General features: G+C 50.7%; 2 protein-coding genes across 2 annotated transcripts in view; one reads left to right on the top strand and one right to left on the bottom strand.

Moving 5' to 3' along the window:
* Window positions 1–8,053, top strand: part of CDK5RAP1 (CDK5 regulatory subunit associated protein 1) — an 85,859-nt gene extending 77,806 nt beyond the window's left edge. The window contains exon 16 of the mRNA XM_043478477.1: window positions 7,594–8,053. Within this exon, the coding sequence (XP_043334412.1) occupies window positions 7,594–7,701 (108 nt within the window). The 3' untranslated portion in view covers window positions 7,702–8,053. The remainder of the gene's footprint in view (window positions 1–7,593) is intronic.
* Window positions 1,915–21,456, bottom strand: LOC122447837. Its single transcript, XM_043478482.1, has 15 exons — window positions 21,348–21,456; window positions 20,103–20,319; window positions 17,681–17,785; window positions 16,303–16,434; window positions 15,225–15,309; window positions 15,054–15,117; window positions 14,509–14,594; window positions 13,539–13,721; window positions 11,069–11,122; window positions 9,283–9,435; window positions 8,131–8,198; window positions 7,852–7,897; window positions 7,287–7,350; window positions 5,337–5,416; window positions 1,915–1,947 (listed from the first exon to the last, which is right to left on the bottom strand). The coding sequence occupies exons 1-15, from the start codon at window positions 21,454–21,456 to the stop codon at window positions 1,915–1,917; spliced, it is 1,479 nt and encodes a 492-aa protein (XP_043334417.1).
* Window positions 21,457–22,549: the final 1,093 nt, after the last annotated feature.

Below are 22,549 nucleotides of genomic sequence, written 5' to 3'. Positions count from 1 at the left end.
TCTGTGTGTTAATTTTATATCCTGCAACTTTACTATATTCATTGATTAGCTCTAGTAATTTTCTGGTAGAGTCTTTAGGGTTTTCTGTGTAGAGGATCATGTCAAAAAGATGTATTTCTTAAGAAGACCTTCAGGGGGGATCATTTTGGGGAAGACCTTAGATCACCAGAGCAGGTGAGCAGGGGAGGTGTTTTGGGCTGTTTGGTTCTTAGCTGAGCTTCGAGGCCTGGGATGGGGGTGGCAGCAGGGAGGGACCATATGGGGTGGAGAGAGCAGGAGGGTGGTCCTTGGAGCCCCTATCTTGACTTCTAGCGTTGGAAGTGGTGTTGCTCTGCTGGCAGAAGGGAGTGATCTCACACCCTATCAGGGAGCACCCAATGTTATCACGAGGTTTAATGGGATAACAGTGTCTGCAGACTGCAGAGTGACATGCATCTGGTAAAGCCATAGGAGAGGAATGAGGATCTTCTAAGGCTTGAGGGAGAGGCTCTGTCCTGCTTGGACAGGTCATTCCTAATGACGAGCAAGCCAGGGTCCTGAGGAAGTCTCCATTCAATCATTTTGCACTTGATATCTACCTTGTGCCAGGTGATGTGGTCATACACAGGTGGGAAAATTCTGGGCTGGGGGTAAAGATTCGTGTCTCCTCTGGGAAAGCATGTTCCAGCCTCCACCTTATCTTGGGTGTGTCATACACACATCAAGGGTGAGGTCCAAGATCAGGACGGTCCTGCCCTCCTGCCCGAAGTCCTCCTGGTGGCTCCTGCAATGGGGGCTCCTGTGGGGGACTTTTTTCCTTCAAGGTGAGGCTTGTAAAACAGGTTGAGGAGTCAGGTAAAGAACTCACAAGTGGTCTGCTCTGGGCTCCCACCTCCTTCTACCATCAGGGACCCTGCAGCAGACCTGTGAGTTCCCCCATTATTTGGGCTGCATGGTAGAGAATCAGCCCCCAGGACGGCCTCCCCAGCAATTTCTCCAGTTTCACAGGCCAGCTGGGGTTCCTGAGCGGCTGACTACCTATTCATTCTCAAGACAGAGCCTGCTATGAGTCTCTATAAGAGTCTGAAGTTTCCCCCCATCTGCCTTTTTCAGGGGCGGGGCCCAACCTGCTGTGGGCTTTGACAGGTGCCCAGGTGTGGGAGGGGGTATCCCTCTGCTTGGCCATCCCTCCATCCTTGGCAACCATGGTGCTGTTTACAGTTCAGACTGCAAAGCCCTCTGGTACCTGGCTTTTCTCTGCTCACTGCTTTGCTCTGCCTGGGCTACATGGGGCTGGCAGGTTGGTGGGGGGGACGCTTCTGGCCCTCTCCCTCAAAGGCCCTGCTCTTGGTCACATGAAAATCACTCTGCTGCTCACCACGCCTTTGGGGCCAGGGGAGCTCTAAGGTGTGGCCGTCTCACAGGCACTCACCTGCTTGAGGGTCTGCCTGCTTCCCTTTCTGCTCAGGGCCTCCCAAACTTCTGACTCCTGTGGTCCCTCTCTTCTTAGGGACTCTTGTTCCTGCTTCCTTTTCTTCCTCCCTCTTGAGCAGGGGAGCGTTCCTGTGTGCACATGTTCCTCCCATCCTGTCCATACCCCGTCCTCTCAGGGGCTAGGCTTTCGGAGTTCAAGTCCCTTTTCCATTTTCTGAGGCACTTCCACCATCTAAGACACTGAATACAGAATTCAGAATACCCCTCTGAGGGGCTAAGGGAAAACAGGAATGGCCAGGGAGACAACCCCTTCATTGAAACATTTCAGAACAGCCTGGCCACTTCCCAGAACCCCTTAACAAATTCAGAACTAGAGTCCTCAAGCAAGAATCATCTTTACTGCAACTGTGATTTTCCATTGTGACTGTAGCCATTCTTGGACTCTCAAGGGCCTGGAGCACTTGTGGCTGAGGGGAGGGACTGGCTCTCAGTAAGAACTGGTTATTCCTTCGGAACGGTCAGCAGCAGGTAGTCCTGTGGATAGAAGGAGGGAGATGAGTCCCTTCAGTCCACACCATGCACAAAGCCAGCTCTCCCCGAAGCTGCTCCTGCTACTCCTGAGAGGGACTGTGTGCCCTGAGAACATGCCTTCCCCTGGTGGCCAGAGGGCACAGTCAGGAACCAACTGGACAGGGGGATAGAGTGGAGGGGGAGGAGGTTCTTGGGAATGTTTGTGAGTGAAGGGGCAGACCAGTCTTTGGGGTTTGTCCTGAGAGCCTGTGTATCAAGGTGACTCTCATATTTTTGTAGCAATGGGGTTTGTCTTGCTTGGGTCACCCTGAGGTGGATTGGAGCCTTTCACTTGTTTGCAACCACAATGCTTAAACCTCTGCCAGACCTGACCATGTTGCTGGAATCCATCCATTTCTGCACCCTTTTCCCAAGGTGGGAAAAGAATGGGAGCTCCTGGAAGGTTTAGGCCCTGAGTCTAACTCATTTGTATCTCAGCATCACTCAGCACAGGGCCAGGCACAGAGCAGTCAGTCACATTTATTGACTGAATTAATGAGTGAGTGATGAGGGCAGCCATGGAAGGATGTAGAGGTTTTGCACTGTCCAACTCTAGGTGGTGTCATTCTTGTACACTATAGTATAGGTGGTGCATTCTAGAGCTGTACAATATGTCATCAACTTGACAGTGTGGGACAGTCTAGAAGTGAATTAACGAGTGAGCCACTGAGCCTACCCACACTTTCTCCCCTTGCCTCTTGGTTGTTGTTACGGTTGTTTAGTTGCTAAGTCGTGTCCAACTGTTTGCAACTCCATGGAATATAGCCCCTCCAAGCTCCTCTGTCCATGGGATTTTCTAGGCAAAAATACTGGAGTGGGCTGCTATTTCCTTCTCCAAGGGATCTTCCTGACCCAGGGATCAAACCCGCATCTCCTGCATTGGCAGGCAGATTTTTCACCACTAAGCCACTAGGAAGTCCCCCTGCCTCTATGCTGCTGCTGCTGCTGCTAAGTCGCTTCAGTCGTGTCTGGCTCTGTGCAACCCCACGGACTGCAGCCCACCAGGCTTCTCTGTCCATGGAATTCTCCAAGCAAGAGTACTGGAGTGGGTTGCCATTTCCTTCTCTCCCTGCCTCTATAGGTCTGGTTATATAGTAGCTGCAGGGGCTATGCCCTGATTATTCTCCCAGGTACTGGCACCAACAGCCAGGATCTGTGGCATCATTTCTGAGCAGGTGGGCCCCTATGTTACCTCTAGTAGCCCTTCCAGCCCTGACCTGCTAGAGTCACCTGGAGCCGACCCTTCCCAACTAGGGCCATCCTGGGTTGAATCTAGGGCAGAGTCTGAGGTTAGGGGTGGGAAGCAGCCCAGGCGAGGAGCTGGGGTTTTGTGATAGGAATTGCTGCTGTCCCCGCTGCCTCCTTCTGCTCAGTAACTTCTGGTCCTTGAAAGCAGATTTCTAGTGTTTCCTGAATGTCAGGACTGAGAACTAGGAGTGCTGGGTCCAGGATTTGGCATAACTGGGGGTCCTGAACCTCGAACTGTATGTCTGGGGTGGTGGGTCACATTCTGTCAAATGTTGGCCTTATCGGTTGTTTGTGTTTGTGAGGGGAACCATCACTTCTGGCCCAGGGGGAGAACTATCTTTCTCTCCATTACGCAGAGACAACAGGCTGAGAGACTGCTAGTGGCTTGCCTGAGGTTGTACAGCCTCAGAACCAGGAAGTTCTGTGATTCTCTCTCTACCCTGCACCAAACATCCCTTCCTGTACTGCTGTTTAAGAGTGGGGGTCTTTTACATTTCTCCAAAGAAGACATACAGATGGCTAACAAACACATGAAAAGATGCTCAACATCACTCATTATCAGAGAAATGCAAATCAAAACCACAATGAGGTACCATTACACGCCAGTCAGAATGGCTGCTATCCAAAAAGTCTACAAGCAATAAATGCTGGAGAGGGTGTGGAGAAAAGGGAACCCTCTTACACTGTTGGTGGGAATGCAAACTAGTACAGCCGCTATGGAGAACAGTGTGGAGATTTCTTAAAAAACTGGAAATAGAACTGCCATATGACCCAGCAATCCCACTTCTGGGCATACACACTGAGGAAACCAGATCTGAAAGAGACACGTGCACCCCAATGTTCATCGCAGCACTGTTTATAATAGCCAGGACATGGAAGCAACCTAGATGCCCATCAGCAGATGAATGGATAAGGAAGCTGTGGTACATATACACCATGGAATATTACTCAGCCGTTAAAAAGAATTCATTTGAACCAGTCCTAATGAGATGGATGAAGCTGGAGCCCATTATACAGAGTGAAGTAAGCCAGAAAGATAAAGAACATTACAGCATACTAAAACATATATATGGAATTTAGAAAGGTGATAACGATAACCCTATATGCAAAACAGAAAAAGAGACACAGAAATACAGAACAGACTTTTGAACTTTGTGGGAGAATGTGAGGGTGGGATATTTCAAAAGAACAGCATGTATACTATCTATGGTGAAACAGATCACCAGCCCAGGTGGGATGCATGAGACAAGTGCTCGAACCTGGTGCACTGGGAAGACCCAGAGGAATCGGGTGGAGAGGGAGGTGGGAGGGGGGATCGGGATGGGGAATACGTGTAAATCTATTACTGATTCATGTCAATGTATGACAAAACCCACTGAAAAAATAAATAAATAAATTAAAAAAAAAAAAGAGTGGGGGTCTTTTAAAGGCAGGAACAAAGAAATGAAGGGCATTTCTAAGCTCTGTCCTTTCCTATCAGCCTTTTCTCAGGTTCACGCACAGAGGGAAAATCAGAGGGCCGAAGGGGCGAGGCGACTCTGGGGGAAGATTCAGAGCTGGCAAATGCTGATGGAATCACCTCCATCTTCCCTTCCTGGCATTCAGATAGTATGTGCAAGAGGCAGCAGCCCTGTTTTTGGGGGTCAGGATACCCAATTCTAGCATGGTGGGTGTTCCAGGCTAAGGGTACAGGCTTTGAAGTCAGATGAATCCCAGTTGGAATCTTGGCCCTGCTGCCCTGGGCAAGTTTCTCTACCTTTCTTTTGTAAAATGGGAAAAGTAATAGCATCAGCCTCATGGAGCTAATTGTGAAGATCACCTGTGTAAGGCCTAGAAGCTCTCGGAGAGCCAGGGGTATGGCTCCTGGAGGGATTCATGAAGCCTCCCACTCCCAGAGCCTCAGCTTCCTCATCTGTAAATGGGGCAGCCCACCCAGTTTGGCTGTGAGCAGACAGTGAGATGAGCAAGGTCAAGGGAGCACCTCCTCTGCCGGAGCCTCAGCGTCCCCATCCGTGGGATGGGGACAAGCCCCTGTGGGACCCCACGGCCCCTGTAGCTCTGACCTCCCACGTGGGCCCCGGGAAGCTCCTTTTCCCAGCATTTACCTTGGAGGGCTCCATTCGCACCTGGTCAAAGGAGATGCCCTTGATGTTGGGCAGCAGGAGGCCTTGTTCTCTGAGCAGGTCTGCAGGAGGGGAGGGCGGGGAAGCTCAGTGTGCTGTGGGCAGGTGTCTGTGGGGCTGGGTGTGTCCTCCTCTCTGCTCTCCCAGATAAAGTTGCATCCTTGCCCACCTGGGGGCTTCCCTGGTGGCTTAGATGGTAAAGAAACTGCCTGTAATGCAGGAGACCTGGGTTCGATCCCTGGGTCAGGAAGACCCCCTGGAGAAGGGCATGGCAACCCACTCCAGTATTCTTGCCTGGAGAATTCCATGGACAGAGGAGTCTGGCAGGCTACAGTCCATGGGGTCGCAAAGAGTCAGACACAACTAACACTTGCCCACTTGGACTCTGGCTGCCTTGTTGGACTGTCTGTAACTACCATCCTCCAACCTCCAGTTGGTTCCCCTTCTTGAAAATGAATTGGCTCACTTCATGCCCAGAACCTTCCCTGTCTACCATGGGCCACAGAACAGATGGTAAATCCTTCTGCCTGCTCAGCATTTGAGCCGCTCTCTGCTTCTCTGGCTTCACTCTGCAGTCCTAACTCGAGTCCTGGAGCTGGAGCACAGAGGAAAGCTCATGTCAGGGAAACAAGGAGCCAGGGTTCTGGGCTCAGATCTGCAGACTTGCAGAGTGACCTTGGGTAATTCCACGGGGGACATCTCTGGGTCTCTCTGAAAGAGGAGGAGGCTGAGCCAGGTGATTTCTCAGAGGTGAGTGAGGTCTGAACTGTTTATCCTACTTGTATTAGTCTTTCCTGAGGGCCTCCTGGGTGGGAGGCCTGGACAAGGTGTAGGAACACAAAAAACAAAACCAGGGGTCCCTGCCCTCCGGCAGCTCACCCTCTGGCTGGGTCATAGGCAATGGCTAAATAATCACGTGGGTAGACGGGTGATGGGCAGCAGGTGTTGGGTAGACAGTGATGGGTAGACAGACCGCATCAGGGGAGGTGGAAGGAGAGGGAAGCTGTGAGTGCCACGGGGCAGAAGAGCCTGATTGCGCTCTGCATTTCTGAAAGACTCACTTCCCTCACCCCTCCATCTTCCTGGGACCACTTCCTGCTGCCTGCACTCTGTTACCTCAGGGTCTGCTTCCCAGGAAACCCAAACTAAGACAAGGGTGTCTTGGGAAAGTTTGATTTTGTTGCTGTTATCTAAGATGGAGGCGATGTCTCAAAAAGTTCAGCTTTCTGGTGTCTCGCAAAGGTGAAAAATATCTTCCCTGCTCTCATTTGAGCTGAGTGCTCATGCGTGCTTAGTTGCTCAGTCGTGTCTGACTCTGGGACCCCCTGAACTATAGCCCGCCAGGCTCCTCTGTCCATGTAATTCTCCAGGCAAGAATATTGGAGTGGGTTGTCATGTCCTCCTCCAGAAGATCTTCCTGATCCAGGGATTGAACCCAAGTCTCTTCTGTCTCCTGCATCGGCAGGTGGGTTCTTTTACCATTGAGCCACCTGGGAAGCCCCAGCTGAGTGCTAGCTGCCCACTAAACGTAGGACGTGTTCTCCATAGGCCAGATCTGGGCTGCTTCCTTTGGGTGTGTTACCTACCTGGCCCCTGCAGGTGTAGGAACTCTGAGCTGTGGGCTCCACCACCTCTGAGGGCCTCTCTTTTTCTTACTTTCCGTCATGTTACCCCTACCTCCCTATGAAGCCCTTCCTCGCCCCACTCTGAGCTCTTGTTACCACTAGTGGCCTGAGCAAAGAACTGGAGGGCACAGGTGGCCCCTCTCCCACCCCCCCATCTGCCACCCCCAGACTTCAGGGGCTCTGCAATTCTCAAGTGAGCCCAGGGGACAAGGCAGAAGCCAGCTGTCTGCGTGGGGCTGCAGGCATGGCTGATGTGGCTCCCAGCCGCGTGGTATGCGGGCCTGAGTAGAAACACAGTGGTGCTCACTGTTGTGATGGGGCAGGACCCTCCAGTTCAGAAGCTCGAAGAGAAAGGCCTCCAGACGTTCTTTCTACAAGAAATGAAAGAGGAACAGGAAGGTCACTTCTGCTGGCTTGGCAGATTCCGACCATGGGAATGGGGGGACTCCAGTGTCCAGGTGCCCACAGGAGACCAGGAGTAGTTCTGGGAACTCCACTATTAAAGGGCATTGGAGCCAGACTACCAGATTCGTGAAGGGGCTGGGGAACATTGGGGGCCCTGACAAAGGGTCGCCTCACCCCAGGTCACAGTAAGATTCTTTGTTTCTCTGCAGGGCAGTCCAGCAAACCGGTTGAGCCAGAGAAAACCCCAGGACCAGAGCTTCACAGAGACCAACTTGTTAAGTGGATTAAAGAATGAAACAGACAAGCTGACATTCTGAGGGTTCTCCCCACCCCTGTGGGCAGGATAAGATCACCCAGAAAGCGAGTGAGGCTTCCCACTCCCACATCAGAGGCTCAGGGCCTTCTTTCAGGCCTGTGCGTGGGTCCTTCAGAATCATGAGAAGCCAAGGGTAAGGGAAGAGACTCACCTGCTCTGCAAGGCCAGCGGGGTAAGGGCCCAGAATGACTGTAATGCTACTGGAAAAGAGATCATCCTTTTAGGTCATGGCAGTTGCTTGGGGTGGGAGAAGGGTGCAATGTTCAGTGACTTCAAGTCACAACACACCTCCCCCTGCCCCTTTCCTTCCCTCCTCCTCTCAATGGCTCCATTCAGCTGACAGTGAGCTGGGAGACTTGCACCCTGAAACCACACTCTCTGTCAACCCTCTCATTTTTTTTCCTGAACATCCCAAACTAAAAATATTTACCTGTTTGGAGTGAACTGAAGTTTTAATTCCTGATTTTTTGAGGAAAACACAGCCTTTGAAAGGAGTTTCTATGAGGAGTGGAGATTAGGTCAGAACAGGAGAGGAATTCACATTCCAGACGGAGGGATTTCCTGCACCCCCACCCTACATTGTCCAGGGCCAGCCCCCCTCACCCCATCCTCTCCCCAGCCCCAGCTGCTGGCTCCTGTGAGTTCAGACCACAAATGTGTGGGTGTTGCCACAGGAGAGAGCACTAGGGCCGGCGGGGGGGTGGGGGGGGGTGGGTGCTGGGTGCTCCTGGAGGCCAGGGCTGGATACGAGGGGAGGCGGAAGCTCAGCTCAGTGGAGGGAAAGCTTTTTGCAGTGAGTCATTTGGTGGTGGAATCACTTGCTGGAAGCCAGAGGACCCCTTGGTTTTGAGGGGGTTGTCCCTGGGTCTCCATAATTTATACGGTTACCTCCTAAACCAGAAACTAGAATTTTTACTGCCAGCCAGATATGACTGATCTCTGGTCCAGAGAATCATGCCAGCTAAGTTCCCAGGATCCAGTTACACACAGCAGATGCTCCTAAACTCACCTATAGTGGAGCGACCTTTCTGCCCCACAGTTGTTTAGTTGCTAAGACGTGTCACACAGCGCCTTCCCAATTTCAAGGTCTGTGGAGTGGGAAGTAGGAACCCCAGTGGGGCTTGGGATAGAGGGTTGAAACTTCAATGAAGCTGTCTTTCCCCAGAATTCCTCCCAGGGTCCACTCCTCTCTAGCTTGGGTCACCTCTCTCTCTCTCACGGAGCAGAGAATACAATCACATTTAGCCCTTCATGAACTCTGTCTCTCTGAGTTTTCTCCTGGTTTTGTGGACAAGGGTTTCAATGCAGCCATGTCCAGAAGAGAGAGTCAAGAGGGTATCAGAGGCAAAACCTTTTAGTTGCTGAAGAAATCTCTGGGGAGCACGGGGGCTGGACTTACGGGAGCAGGTGTGAAAGTATTTTAATTTTCTCACAACAGGCACGGCTATGGAATGTTAGCAGATGTCATGGCGGCGAGGTTTGCCACTGCCCTCTGTCACACTGCCTCAGTCAGCTGGCCCTGGAGGGGCCCTCAAGTGGCCCCAAGCTCCTTGAGGAACAAAGAACTTAGAGGCTTACTCACCCAAGAAACCGAGACGGGGGAGGTGTTGCTGGACCCCAGCAGCAGCAGGGAGCCCGGCTGGATGACGGAGGCTGTGTGGCCATCAAGGTGGACGATGGGAGGCTCAGGGAGGCTGATGGTCAGTCCCACGTTCCCTCTGGACTGATCAGAAGTCTAAATAAGGTGAAAGCAGAGAAGGTGCCGGCTGGGACAGAAGACGGTGTTCCTTAGCCCCCAGCTGGGAAGGCCATCTTAGGAGTCAAGGTGTCTGAGTTTTCACTCTAGTTTTCTAGCAACTTGCTGTGTGACCTTGGGAAGGTCACTTACCCTCCCTGAGCTCCTCTGACATGAAATGACATCCCCCTTTTTCTGGGCATGCAAAGCAAATAAGAGTATAGATTTTGGAGTCAGAGTTTAGTTCTGCTGCTTCTAAACTGTGTGGCCTGAGACAACTCTCTTAATTTCTCTGTGCCTCAACTTTCATGCTTGCATTGGGTTGGCCAAAAATCTCATTTGGGTTTTTCCATAACAGTTTTTGGAATGAAGAAACTTTTTGGCCAACCCAATAAAATGGAGATAATAATCATACCTACCTCAGCAGGTTGTTGTGGTGATTAAGTGAGTAAATTAATGTAAAGTGCCTAGAAAGGAACTTTGCTCCTAGTAGCATATTGTTATCTAGTGTGTGTGTGTGTGTGTGTGTGTGTGTGTGTGTGTTAGTTGCTCAGTCGTGTCCGACTGTTTGTGATCCCATGCACTTCTCTGTCCATGGGATTCTCCAGGCAAGAATACTGGAGTGGGTTGCCATTCCCTTCTCCAGGATATCTTCCTGACCCAGGGATCGAACCCAGGTCTCATGCATGGCAGGAAGATGCTTGACCATCTGAGCCACCAAGGAAGCCCTGTCTACTGTGGTTATTGTCATTATTCTGTGTTCATCAGGTTCCCTGCTCTCGGAGCCTTTGGAGAGCGCATGCTGAGCATGGATCTTGGAGTCTGGGACCAGAACAAATCCTGGTTCTGCCTCTTACTGAGCAATGTGAGTGTGGGCAAGTGAAGTCACTCTGCTCAGCCTGTTTGCACAAGTGTCAAAGGTGGTGAGAGGGCAGGCTTTTCGAGGATTATGTTGATGGAGGTGGAGCGGTCTGGCACACAGTCTCTGCTTGCTGCTATCTGCCATGTGCTTGGGTAGTCTCTGCTCACTGCTATCTGCCATGTGCTTGGGTAGTCTCTGCTCACTGCTATCTGCCATGTGCTTGGGTAGTCTCTGCTCACTGCTATCTGCCATGTGCCTGGGTAGTCTCTGCTCACTGCTATCTGCCATGTGCCTGGGTAGTCTCTGCTCACTGCTATCTGCCATGTGCTTGGGTAGTCTCTGCTCACTGCTATCTGCCATGTGCCTGGGTAGTCTCTGCTCACTGCTATCTGCCATGTGCCTGGGTAGTCTCTGCTCACTGCTATCTGCCATGTGCCTGGGTAGTCTCTGCTCACTGCTATCTGCCATGTGCTTGGGTAGTCTCTGCTCACTGCTATCTGCCATGTGCTTGGGTATGCCTCAGCAGGCTTGGGGTTTTATTCAGCACTGAATAATGACAGCCTCATGGCCACGTCACCTGGGTGGGACAATGAGCTAAGTGAACTGTCCCTTTTAATCACTTGTGAAGAAGGTACAGTGATTTCCAGAGTCCACAGGAGGAAAGTCTGGCCAAATGCAACGTGCCTGTGTGGCCCAATCCTGTCCTCTGATCTAGAATCTTTCCTGAGATCCTGCCCGAGGTGCTGGGGGAGAAGCAGGCAACACACCCACCTTGGGCTCAGGCTCCAGTGCACTCAGTGACAATAGCTGGATGAGGTTGGCAGCCTGGAAAAAGGGCAAGATATGCGTTGGCCTTTAGAATCCTGCAGATCCTTTCTGAGCAAGTTCATGGGGTGGGAGGGGTGTCAGCAGGGTTCAGTGAGATGTAATTGTCCCCAGCTGAAGGTACCACTGACACACCACTCAGTCTCAGCATAGGAGGAGCCATTCATTTGGCTTCTCACCATGATTTACCTGGAAAGGTTGACATTATTGTTTCAATGATTCCCCCCAGTCCCCGGCCAATATTTTATTGTGAAAATTTTCTTTCTTTTAAAAAATAATAATAATTATTTATTTGGCTATACCAGGTTTTAGTTGTGGCACACAGGATCTTTAGTTACAGTATGCAAACTCTTAGTTGCAGCATAAAGGATTTAGTTCCCTGACAAGGTATCAAACCTGGGCCCCTTGCATTGGGAGCTTGGACTCCCAGCCACTGGACCACCAGGGAAGTACCATGTGAAAATGTTCACACATGCAGCAAAGTTGAAAGAATTTTATAGAGAACATGTGTATACTTAGTACCTAGGTTCTTCTATTAACACTTTCCTGCACTTGCTTTATCATATTTGTATTAACTATCTGTGCTCTATTGATTTTTGAAAATCATAAATCACCAGAGCAAACACTATAAAATGTATACAGTAAATTAAAAGTCCATCTGAACCCTTTTCCCCTAAATCCTATTCTCAAGGGTAACCACTGTTGATATTTTGGAGTATATCCTGACAGACTGTTTTCTACACACACAGAAGAATGAATAGATGGGAACATTGTAACCACATGGTCCTGCGCCTTGTTTATTCCTCTCAACATCAGTCCCTATAGAACAACCCCATTCTTTTAAATAGCTGCCTAGTATTCCACTGTATACGACCATAACATGACTTTTTTTTTTTTTTTTACCAATTCCTTATTGATGGATTCCTAGTTTAACTTTATTTTTCACCCTGTAACAAGGGAAGCTGCAAAGATCACCCTTGCATATGTACCCTCACCCAGTGGTGTAAAAATGTCTGTGGACATGGGTTCACAGGGTTCATATCTAGACTTAGAGGTGTCACCTGTGTGAAAAGGAGGGAACAGTGTGGGGAAGCAGGAGTCTTGGCTCTAGCCCTGATCCTACCTGCTGGGTGACTTGGGAAGGTCACTTTCCCTGTCTGGTCCTTGGTTTCCTCATGTAAAAAATGGAGCAATAACACTAGATTTCTTCCAGATATGGATCTTGGGATTCTGTATTTCAATGTTTACTGAGCACTCCCTGTGTACAGAGTATACAGAGTATTCACAGAGTTTACTGATCACAGTCCCCAACCTCAGAATGAGGGAGACAGTGAACAGGCAAAGCTAAGGAAATGAACACACAAATATACACATGTGTGTTTATGTGTATGTATTACATATGTGTATATATATATATATATATATGACTCTGCACATATAACTTTACTCATACACATATACACAGTTTGATCTATATTTTGAAGAGAAGAGAATAGAAAGAGAGAGAGGCAGGGTGGAGAGAGAAAAAACTTACTCTAGCTATTTAGATGTGGTGGCCGGGGAGTGGCTCTCTGAGGTGATGACATTTGCACTGAGAACAGCAGTGGAGGGAAGATTGTTCCAGGTAGGGAGAGAGTGTGTGCAAAGGCCCTGAGGTGAGCACCGGTCCAGCCTGTGTGACTGGAGTCTAGTGGGTGAGAAGACAGAGCTAGAGAGGTGGGCGGGGCCAGACCACACAAGGCTCCAGGGCTGCAGAGAGGAGGCTGGATTTTATTCAGAGTGTGATGGGGAGATAGATGCTGGGGGCTGTTGAGCAGTATTTGATCTGGATTTTTCCATTTGACCCCCTTGTAGACCCTGGGAACTTGCTCTTCTTATAGACTTGTGCGTGTGTGTGTGCCTCTTTGCTACCATTCAGGCCACTTCCTCAGAGATGTCTTTACTGACCTCAGTGTCCAGGGCAGCCCTCTCACCTCCACCGGTCACTTGCTTATCCACTGCTCTGCTCATTATAAATAGATACATTATTTTATTTATCTGACTATTTTCTTGTTTAGTTTCTATTCCCCCAATAGACTTTGACCTCTTTAAAGGCAGAGACCCTGTGTGTACAGAGCATGGCACACAGTAGGCCTGCAATTCATATTTGCAGAATAAATGTTATGAAGAGAGGAAAAACAAAGGGGCCTGGGTGTTCAAAGAAGCCTTTCTAGAGGAGGGAACTTCTATACTGGGTTCTGAAGGATGAATAGGAATTCTCAAGGTGAGGTCCAGAGAGAGAAAGTGACTTACCTGGGCCCACCAGAAAGGCACTTCTTAAAAAAAAAAAAAAGGCACTTCTGTCATCTGGGCCTCAGTTTCTTCATGTGAAAAATAGAGCAATAAAGTAATGTACTCCCCTTCTTCAAACACTCACCATGGGGTCCTGGGAGTTCACATGGATCTCCTTGCTGGTGTACAGGCAGGACAGGATGTCATTGTAGGTTTCCAGTGAAAAGACCAGGTCTGCCAGGCTGCCCTGGGCTAATTTTGGGAGGGGCTTGGGGGTCAGATAGTCAGGCCTTGGGACACTCTCGCCTGGGCCGCATGGGGTCACAAGCTTCAGAAAAATGAAGGGGGAAGGAGAACTTCAGTGAGAACAACCTCCCTGGCCAAAAACTGGTTCCAGTTAATACGTAGAGGATTCACGATGTGCCAGACACAGTGCTGGACACTTACAGGCACATTTCAAGCTCACAGTAGCACCGGGAGATGGAAACCATTTGATAGGTAAGGAAACGAGGCCCAGGGGTCTGAAGTGACTTTCTCAAGATCCTATACATGGTAAGAGGTGGAGCTTGGTTTTGAAACCATGAGCTTTGCTTCCTTGCTTATCGCTCAGGTAACTCCATTCCTTTCTCTGTGACTTTGTTAACAGCGCCTCTTTCCTATCCACTCAAATTCTCCTGTCCTCCTGACCCGCCTGCTACCATCCCATGGAGGAAGGGGCAGTCAGCCTCGTCCCTTCTCCTGGCCTCAGATTCCTCATCTGAGGGTCCCTACCAGCTGGGCACTATACACTGTCTCGTTGCTCCCGGGCTGCCCCACCTGCCCTTATGTTGGATCCTAATTCTCGCTCTTGGGACATACAACCCTGTGGCCTCTCTTGCTCTCCAGGGTTGAGCAGGACTCCCCAGGCTCACTGTGAGCCCTGGAGCGCAGGGCCTGCCGTTTCTGCCCGCTCTTCTCTCTTCCCCTCTTTCCTCCTCTTTTGCCCACCACTTTCTTTGCTTGCTCTTTGTCTTCTTCCTATCCAGAGAAGCCTCACCTCATTCTCCTCCATGCCCATCCTCCCCCGGACCTGTGGATGTCCCTAGAGGGTCTGCCCTGGCCAGGAGCTGGCTCACCTGGACTTTCATCAGGATGGCCTCTTCCGTGAATTCTGTGGTGGTGACATAGTACTGGAAGTCTTCTGGGCCCGAGCTGGCTGGGGCTGCAACAAAGAAATGGAAGCTGGGCCCCAGCCACCCTGGGGGATGGATGGAAGGGGGAAGGATGGAAGGGGAGGCTGCGAAGCAGTAGAAATTCCTTTTCCTTCTCTGCTTAGCTTTATGTTCATTGTGGGATGGCCTGAGCGACTTATAACAATGAACATTTACTGAGCCAAAACTCTGCGCCAGGTTATACATGTTATCACAGTGGTCCGTTTTGTGAGCTTGTGGTTAATCCCATTTTACAGATTGGGAAACTGAGGCTCAGAGTGGGAAATGAGTTACCAAGTTCATAAGGCATAATAATTCCTCTTTCCCCTATCCACTAGGAAGTAGGCTCCCCATGTGAAAGCTTTGTCTGTTTTATTTCCCACCATATTCCCAGAGCCTAGATGAGTTCCTGGCATGCAGTTGAGGGGCAGCAGATAAGCCCCACTTCCCCTTGGCAAGGAGCTACGAACGCAGAGTGATATGTAACAGGTCTTCCAGCAGCGAGTTGAGCAGGGTTGTGGCAGTGGGGCACACCTGGAGCAAAGGCATGAGGGGGTCATCGTTGAGGTTAGTGTGAGGTCAAGGGGCCAACCTAGAAGTCATACCCCTCTTTCAGGCGACAGGGACAATGAGAAACTCACTATCTTCTGCAGGAGGAAGGGCAATGCCTCGTCCAGGACATCTGTCACCAACCGCAGAGCTTCGTTTGCCAGGAGGGGGTTTATCCTAGGGGCGTGGAGAGCAGACGGGGTCTCAGACACCATGGAAGGGGAGACTGAGGCCAGAGGGGGTAGTCCAGACAGGGCGGAGGCAATCCCAGCGAGTCTGTGTAACAAGGAGGCTCAGGATGGCTGCTTCCTTCCCAGCTTGGCGTTCCTCTTCTCACCGCTCCCCTCTTTCTCCACTTTCCTTTTCTGTTTTCTCCCGTTTTTGCCTTCTTGCTTTCTCTCTCCCAGACTTTGTCCTCCTCAACTTTATTTCTTTGTGAGCCTCCTCTCTGCCTCTGTCGCTTTATTTCTCTCTCTGATAAAGTTCTCTGGGATTTTCAAAGAGGTTGAGATCACAGCTGGCAGTGGAAGTCAATAGAAGGTTTCCTGGAGGAGGTGGCTTTTGTGTTAGGTTTACTAAGAATCACAGGTAGGGGACTTCCTCGGAGGCCCAGTGGTTGAGAATCCACTTTCCAAGGCATGGGACCTGGGTTTGATTCCTGATTAGGGAACTAGGATCCCACATGCCGCTGGACAACTAAGCCCATGCTCTCTAGAGCCTGCATACTGCAACGAAGGCTCGACACAGCCAAAAATACATACATAAATAGTTTTTCAAAAAGAGTCACAGGCAGTGGCCACTTTATGTGGCATGTTCTGTGCTCAGCAGCTCACATAGGTTATAGCTCATCTCTCCCCAACAACCACCCTGGGCGGCCAGGGTTCTCTGAGTGATACTGTTTATTGGCGAGAAAACTGAGGCTCCTGGAAGTTAGATAGCTTGGCCAGGGCTCCCAGTGTTAGGAAACAGCTGAGCCAAGACTCAACGTGCATGGATGCACACTTTGACCATAACACTCCACACGGGGGTAGGCAGGAGATGCTGATGGATGGTGTGTACAGCTGGTGGCCTTGGAGATGACCCTATCCCTGGCAACCTAGGCTGGGGAGAGGCAGCCCCCGCCTGGAGTCTCAGTGGAGGGCTGAGCACAGGAAGGGGGTGGGTACTCACTGCTCCAGAACCTGGATGCTCAGGTACCCTGGTGGGGTGTGGCACTCCTCAAAGGCCACGTGGGTCTTGTTCCCCGTCTGCTCCAGCCGAGCCCCGATGCGGATGTTCTTGATGACTCTGAGCCGCAGGATCCTGTAGGCACAGCGTGTCTGGGCAGGCTCCGTCACAGCCCAAGACAGAGTCCAGAACTCACTGGCAGGTGGGGCCCTGCCGTTGTCTGGAGGGCTCATTAAAAACATGGTGTTCCAACTTTGGAAAAACCTAAAAGATCTGGCAGCTCTGGGCCAGTGTCCTCACAGGGTGGCTGATGTGAGCGGGACATGGGCCACATGCGCTCCAGTTTACTACAGTCCCCACCAGGCCGAGGGTCATGTGCAATTTTACTGTGCATCATTATAAGGGCGACAATATGTTTCTCGTAAAACAGAGATATATTTCTCTTTGGCCACATCCCTATCAAATAAATAGTTCTTGGTGCTCACTTTTCAATTAGAAAGGGAAGCTAAACAAAAAATGCCATATTTTACAAAAATAATTTTGTTTATTGGTGAGGTTGGATGTTCCTAAGGGCAACGTAAGGAGATTTCCTGTTTGATGTGCCAAGGCTGCCCGTATTGCTCCCTCTGTTGTCTGTTGTGTTTACAACCTCAGGATGGCATATCATCCACCACTTAGTGCGCTGTCTGAGCTCTCAGACTGGCAGTGAACTCTCACAACAGGCAAGGGCCGCAGAAGACTTGATCATAATTCTTTGTGGATGAGCCCAGAGGACAGATGGCCTTGCTCAAGCCGAGTTCCAGTGTGCTGGGCCTCAGGGTGAGCTTGAACCAGACCCTCCTCGGATCATCCTGTGAAAGCATCCACCTTTTATTCCAGATGACACATGTCCCTTGACAGGGACGTCAGAGGGTTTATCTCAGCCTCTGCTGCAGATTCACTGGGTGAGTCACTGTGTAGGTGGGTCTCGGTCCTACAGTTTCATCAGAAAAAATGACTTTGGGGAATACCCTGGTGGTCCAGTGGTTAAGAATCTGCCTTCCAATGCAGGGGATGTGGGTTCAATCCCTGGTGAGCGAACTAAGATCCCACATGCCATGGGGCAACTAAGACTGCATGCTGCAACTACTGAGTCCTTGAGCCACAACTAGAGAAGCCTGGGCACCACGATGAAGATCCCTCATGCGGGAACTAAGACCCAATGCAGCCAAATAAGTAAATATTTTTAAAAAAAGAAAAAATGACTTTGAAACATGCCCAAGTTTCAAGGATGACTGTGACCCTTATGGTGACACAGGCAGCAGGCTTTTGCTAGCCTTGCACGGCTGCCTGGAACTGAGAGAGGTGGGGAGAAAGCACCCACCCACCCATGTACACCTACCCCTGGAGTGAGAGGTACAGTTTGCTTCGCAACGTGACCTGCAGCAGGCTGTCACTCAGGACTTGCAAGGTGACCTCGGGTCCTTCGGAATCTTCTATGACCAACCTGTGAGCAGTGTGCATGGGGGTGTTTTTGTGTTGCCTGGTAAGCCCCCTGTGACTCTGTGAAGTGTGTGTATCTGTATTGGTTAGAATTCGGGCAGACGCCAGGAAAGGTAGGGGCAGCTTTGGGACAATCCCTACCATGACCCTCAGGGCTTCCTTGGTGGCTCAGATAGTAAAGAATTGCCTGAAATGCAAGAGACCCGGGTTCTGTCCCTGGGTCGGGAAGATACCCTGGAGAAGGGAATGGCAACCCACTCTAGTATTCTTGCCCAGAGAATCCCATGCACAGAGGACATGGGCAAGGAGTCGGACATGACTGAGCAAGTAATACTTTCACTTTTCACTACCATGACCTCTAGCCCAACTATAGAACACTGGGCTCTCCTTGCAGCCTCTAAGCCTTGGAAACTTGGGCAAGTCCCTTCCTTTCTCTGGGTGTCAGTGTCACCCTGCACAAAATGAGAATACAATAGAGGAGCTATCTATGCCCATCTAACAGGTCTGAATTCAAATAAAAGCATTCTGCAAAAAAAGACAAGAGCAAGCAGGAGTCAGAGAAAGCAAGATGGCTGGTGATCCCACTGCTGCCCAGGGACCACCTGCCCAGCTGAGCATCCAGGAGGGAGGACATGAGCCTCCTGCTCCCCGCGATAGCCTCAGGTCCCTGCATCTCTCTGAGCTAAGAGGAACTCAGAATTCTTTTTAAATATTAGATACAAGCTGGTAACTCATCTGATGCCTACTGGAGTGGGCAGCAACAAATTCCAGTGCTGGAGGAAGACCTGGGTGGGTCAGACTCTTCAAGGGTTGTATGCCTGCCTCCAGCGTGGAAACTTCCAAAGAGCTTTGAATTCTGACTTGGACCTTGTGTGTTTTTTTCTATGGGCTTTCCAAGCCTGTGCCAGGCTGGGTGGGCAGAGGTGGTGCCAATGCATGGGTAGGGGTGAGTGGTGGCCAGTCCTACCACTCACTGGGGTGGGTATGGGCCCAGCACCCCCTCCAGGCCTCTCTGGGAAGCACCCCCACCCTCCCTAGTGCTCTGACTTTTCATTCCATTTCACCCTCATCAGAAAACTTCTGGACTCTCATTGTAGGGCTTCTCTGGCTCTCCCTGCTCACGCTGAGAGATGGATTTGGAGGCATACCTGTGATTACTGAGGGTGACCTTGGAGGAACCCATGCCCCAACCTACATAAGCAGCATTCACTTATGCTGGTACTTATTTTACCAGAAGTTGTGACTCGGGACTGACTTAGGAACTAAGGACCCACATCCATAACTGTCATGGGGGGAGATCAGGCCAGCTGGGCCAGATCTTGGTTATAGAGAGAATTGCTATTATGGGTTGAACTGTGTCTGTCCCTACCCCCTCACCGCCCAGTTCATATATTATTGAGTTCCTAACCCCCAATACCTTATAATGTGAACTGATTTAGAAATAGGGTTGTTGCAGATAGAGTTAAGAGGAGGTCATCCTGGAGTAGGGTGAGGCTCTTGTCTAATGTGACTGGGGTCCTTGTCAAAAGCGGGAATTTGGACACAGACATAGACACACACCCGGGGAGATTGCCAAGTGAAGATAAAGGCAGAGATCGGGTGATGATTCTACAAGCCAAGTAAAATGAAAGATTGCCAGCAAGCCTCCAGAAGCGAAGGGAGAGATATGGAAAATGCCTGATTTCAGACTTCTAGTCTCCTGAATTTCTGTTGTTTAAATAACTCAGTTTGTTGGACTTTGTCACAGCAGTCCTAGGAAACTAATACAATCAGAAAACCTGGACTTTTATTAAAACCCTCCAGATTTATTAAAAAAGAAAAACCACTGTGCAAGTTTGCAATACCCAGGTGTAGGCTGAATGGGGAGGGTTGGAGGGCTGCCCGGCTAAGATCCCTGACTGAGATTCTGCCTTGTTCCCCGGAGGATTTCAAGTGGCTTTGAGAGGTTTGTGTGCTTAGTCACTCAGTTGTGTCTGACTCTTTGCAACCCCATGGACTGTAGGCCACCAGACAGGCTCCTCTGTCCATGGGGCTTCTTCAGGCAAGAATATGAGAGTGGGTTGCCATGACCTCCTCCAGGGAATCTTCCCAACCCAGCAGTTGAACCCAGGTCTCCTGCATTGCAAATGGATTCTTTACCGTCTGAGTCACCAGGGAAGCTTCCTTTTGAGAGATTTAGGGACAACAAAAATGCACTTGCTGAGGGCTTTCCAGGTTGGAGAAAAGCTCCAAAGACACTGGGGCTCCCACCGCCCACCCTGTGTTCCACTTGACAGAGGAGAACTGAATCTGAGCAGGGAGAAAAGCTAGAAGGAACTCACCCCCCGAACTGGAGCAGCTCCCCTAGCGGCAAGAGGCTCTGTCCCGAGAACAGACCCCTGACCAGCGGCAGGTCAAGCCCACTGCTCTTCTTGGAGAGGCTTTTTCTTACGAAGGGCATGTGGTCCAAGATGGCAAGGCCTTCACCTGCGGCCCCCCTCACAGGGATCCTGGTCACACGGTCCAGGACGCGGTGTTTAAAGAGCAGGTCTGAAATGTCTGAGGACAAGGCCTTCCTCAGGGCAGGGCTCACCCTTCATTCAGTCATTCAACAGATGCCCACCAGCACCTGCCCCGGGCCAGCGATTTAGTCATTTAGCAACAAGTACTTACGAAGCGCTTACTCTTTTCCGGGCTCAGGGACCAGGAGCCCTGTGGCTCGTGCCCCCATGGTGGTTACATTCTAGGGGTGCGGGCAGCGAAAGACGACAACTGAGCCCTTAGATAAGCAAGCAAAGCAATTTTTGAAAATAGAATGGAGTTGAGTTGGGGCATGATGGGGGTAAGTTTGTTTTAGATATGATGGTCAAGGAGAGCCTCTCTGAGGGGGAGGCATTTGAGCTGAGACCTGAATGAAGTGGAGAAATCCACTATTGCAAGATATTGGCAGAGAGCAATGTAGACAGAGGCAACAGCACATGCAAAGGCCCTGAGGTGGTGGTGAGCCTAGTGGGTGTATGAAACAGAAAGTTCAGTGAGTTTGGATCATGCTGAATGGGGTAGGAGGTGAATGGGTAAGAAGGACCTCACAGCAGAGTTAGGGAGAGAGACAGACAGGATCACAAGTATCATATGCTTGGTTAAGGCCATAGACGAGGCTTCATCAAAGGGCTGTGGGAACCCAATGGAAGGAACCTGCTTCTGCTGGCAACATTGGGACTGTTAGACCTTGGCCTTAAGGGATGAATCAGAATCTGTTGTGTTGGGGGATTGAGAATAGGGTAAAGAACAGCACAAGCTGGGAAGTCTCTAGGGCTGGTCAGGGCAAGTGGTGGAAGAGGCTGGAGAGACGGGGCCTTGGAAACCAGGATGAGGAATGTGGAGGATCTCCTAAAGGCACTAGGGAGCCACAGCAAGTGTTAGACCAGGGGATTCGAGGGTCAACTCTGGGTGAAGGAAGGCAAATTCTGCTGCTGGTTGGTGGGGAGGCCAGCAGAGGAAAAGCCTTGAGCAGGGAGGTGGTGCCACTTATCCCCCCTGCTCTTCCCGGAATTCCTGCCTCCCACCACCCACCCCTTAAAATTTACCTGTTTCCAGCTGATCCTTGCTGATGCGCATGAAGACTAAGTGCTGGGCTTCACCTTGGGCCTGGGGCAGCAGCCCCCAGCAGAGCAGTGACCCCCAGAACAGCAGCATCCTCCTGCCCAGGACCTGGGGACACAGGGCTGGGAACCCCACTGGCCATCTCCATGTCCGCAGCGGGGACCCACTGCCCAGCTTCTCCCAGCTCTGCCTGTTCTAGAGCCATCTCTCCAGTTTCCCTTCCCTCACTTCTCCCCCTCGCTCTAGAGCTACCAATCCTTGAACACAATCTGTATCTCCCACCATCTCACATCAGTACTTTCCATTCCTTCTGCCTGAAATGTCCTTTCCCCCAAGTGGGCTGGCTTCCAATCTGGACTTTGCCACTTCCTGACCGTGTGACCCTGAGCAGATTATTTGACCTCTCTGTGCCTCAGTTTTCTCATCTATAAAATGGGAGACAATCATGGATTGTTGTGGGGAATGCACTCAGTAATATGTGCAAAGCACTTAGCAAGTAGTGTGCCCAATAGCTGTTAATGTGGCTATGTGATATTGTGAGACATTAAGAGAGATAGTACTCCCATTTAACCATGGAGGTTTCTGAATTTTGAGGAGAGGACATAGGGTAGGGGTCCTGGGAGAAGCACCACCGCAGCCAGGGTAGGCACTTGGGGGGCTTGAAGTTAGGGCTTTTTACCAACTAGTAGGGAGATACGCCAATATTTCAAACAGTACATTCGTACTGATTCCTGCCTGCTGAACCTCAGCCCTGCCCAGGCAGCCAAGGGGGTATAGTTGGGACCCAAGAGCCTGTGGCAGGGGCTGTCCAGGTGGGCAAGGCTGTGCTGCCAGGAGATGCAGCCTTTGGAACTCCAAGGCAGAGACCAGCTGGGTGCAGACCCCTCCAGGGCACATGCCAGGGTAAGCAGGACCCATTAAAGAGCCATCACACCTCCACCCCAGTGCCCAAGAAGAAGCCACCCAGAGGGTAGATGCTGACCCTGAGCAAGGACAGGATGCCTCCAAAGTGGCTGAGCCTGCTCTGGAGCGCCTGAGAGCATCCTGGCACTGCCTTGAATCAGCAACATCCAGATTTTTGTTGCTTGATGGCAGGAACTCAAACCAGTGATTAAATTGGGTCCTAGAGAAAGAGAGTTTCTTGTTTGCTTGCAGCTGTGAAGTCTGGACTGGGAAATTTGTGTTC

The sequence above is a fragment of the Cervus canadensis genome, chromosome 10 (genome assembly GCF_019320065.1).
Source record: "Cervus canadensis isolate Bull #8, Minnesota chromosome 10, ASM1932006v1, whole genome shotgun sequence".
NCBI lineage: Eukaryota > Metazoa > Chordata > Mammalia > Artiodactyla > Cervidae > Cervus > Cervus canadensis.
This window is presented reverse-complemented; position numbering and strand designations above follow the sequence as displayed.

Coding starts and splice junctions, on each gene's coding strand:
- LOC122447837 (XM_043478482.1), bottom strand. CDS start 21,456: ATGCTGCTGTTCTGGGGGTCACTGCTCTGCTGGGGGCTGCTGCCCCAG. Junction 17,786..20,102: donor GAGCTGCTCCAGTTCGGGGG/GTGAGTTCCTTC, acceptor CACTGCTCACAG/GTTGGTCATAGAAGATTCCG. Junction 5,417..7,286: donor GGTCCTGCCCCATCACAACA/GTGAGCACCACT, acceptor CCCCTCCTGCAG/ACCTGCTCAGAGAACAAGGC.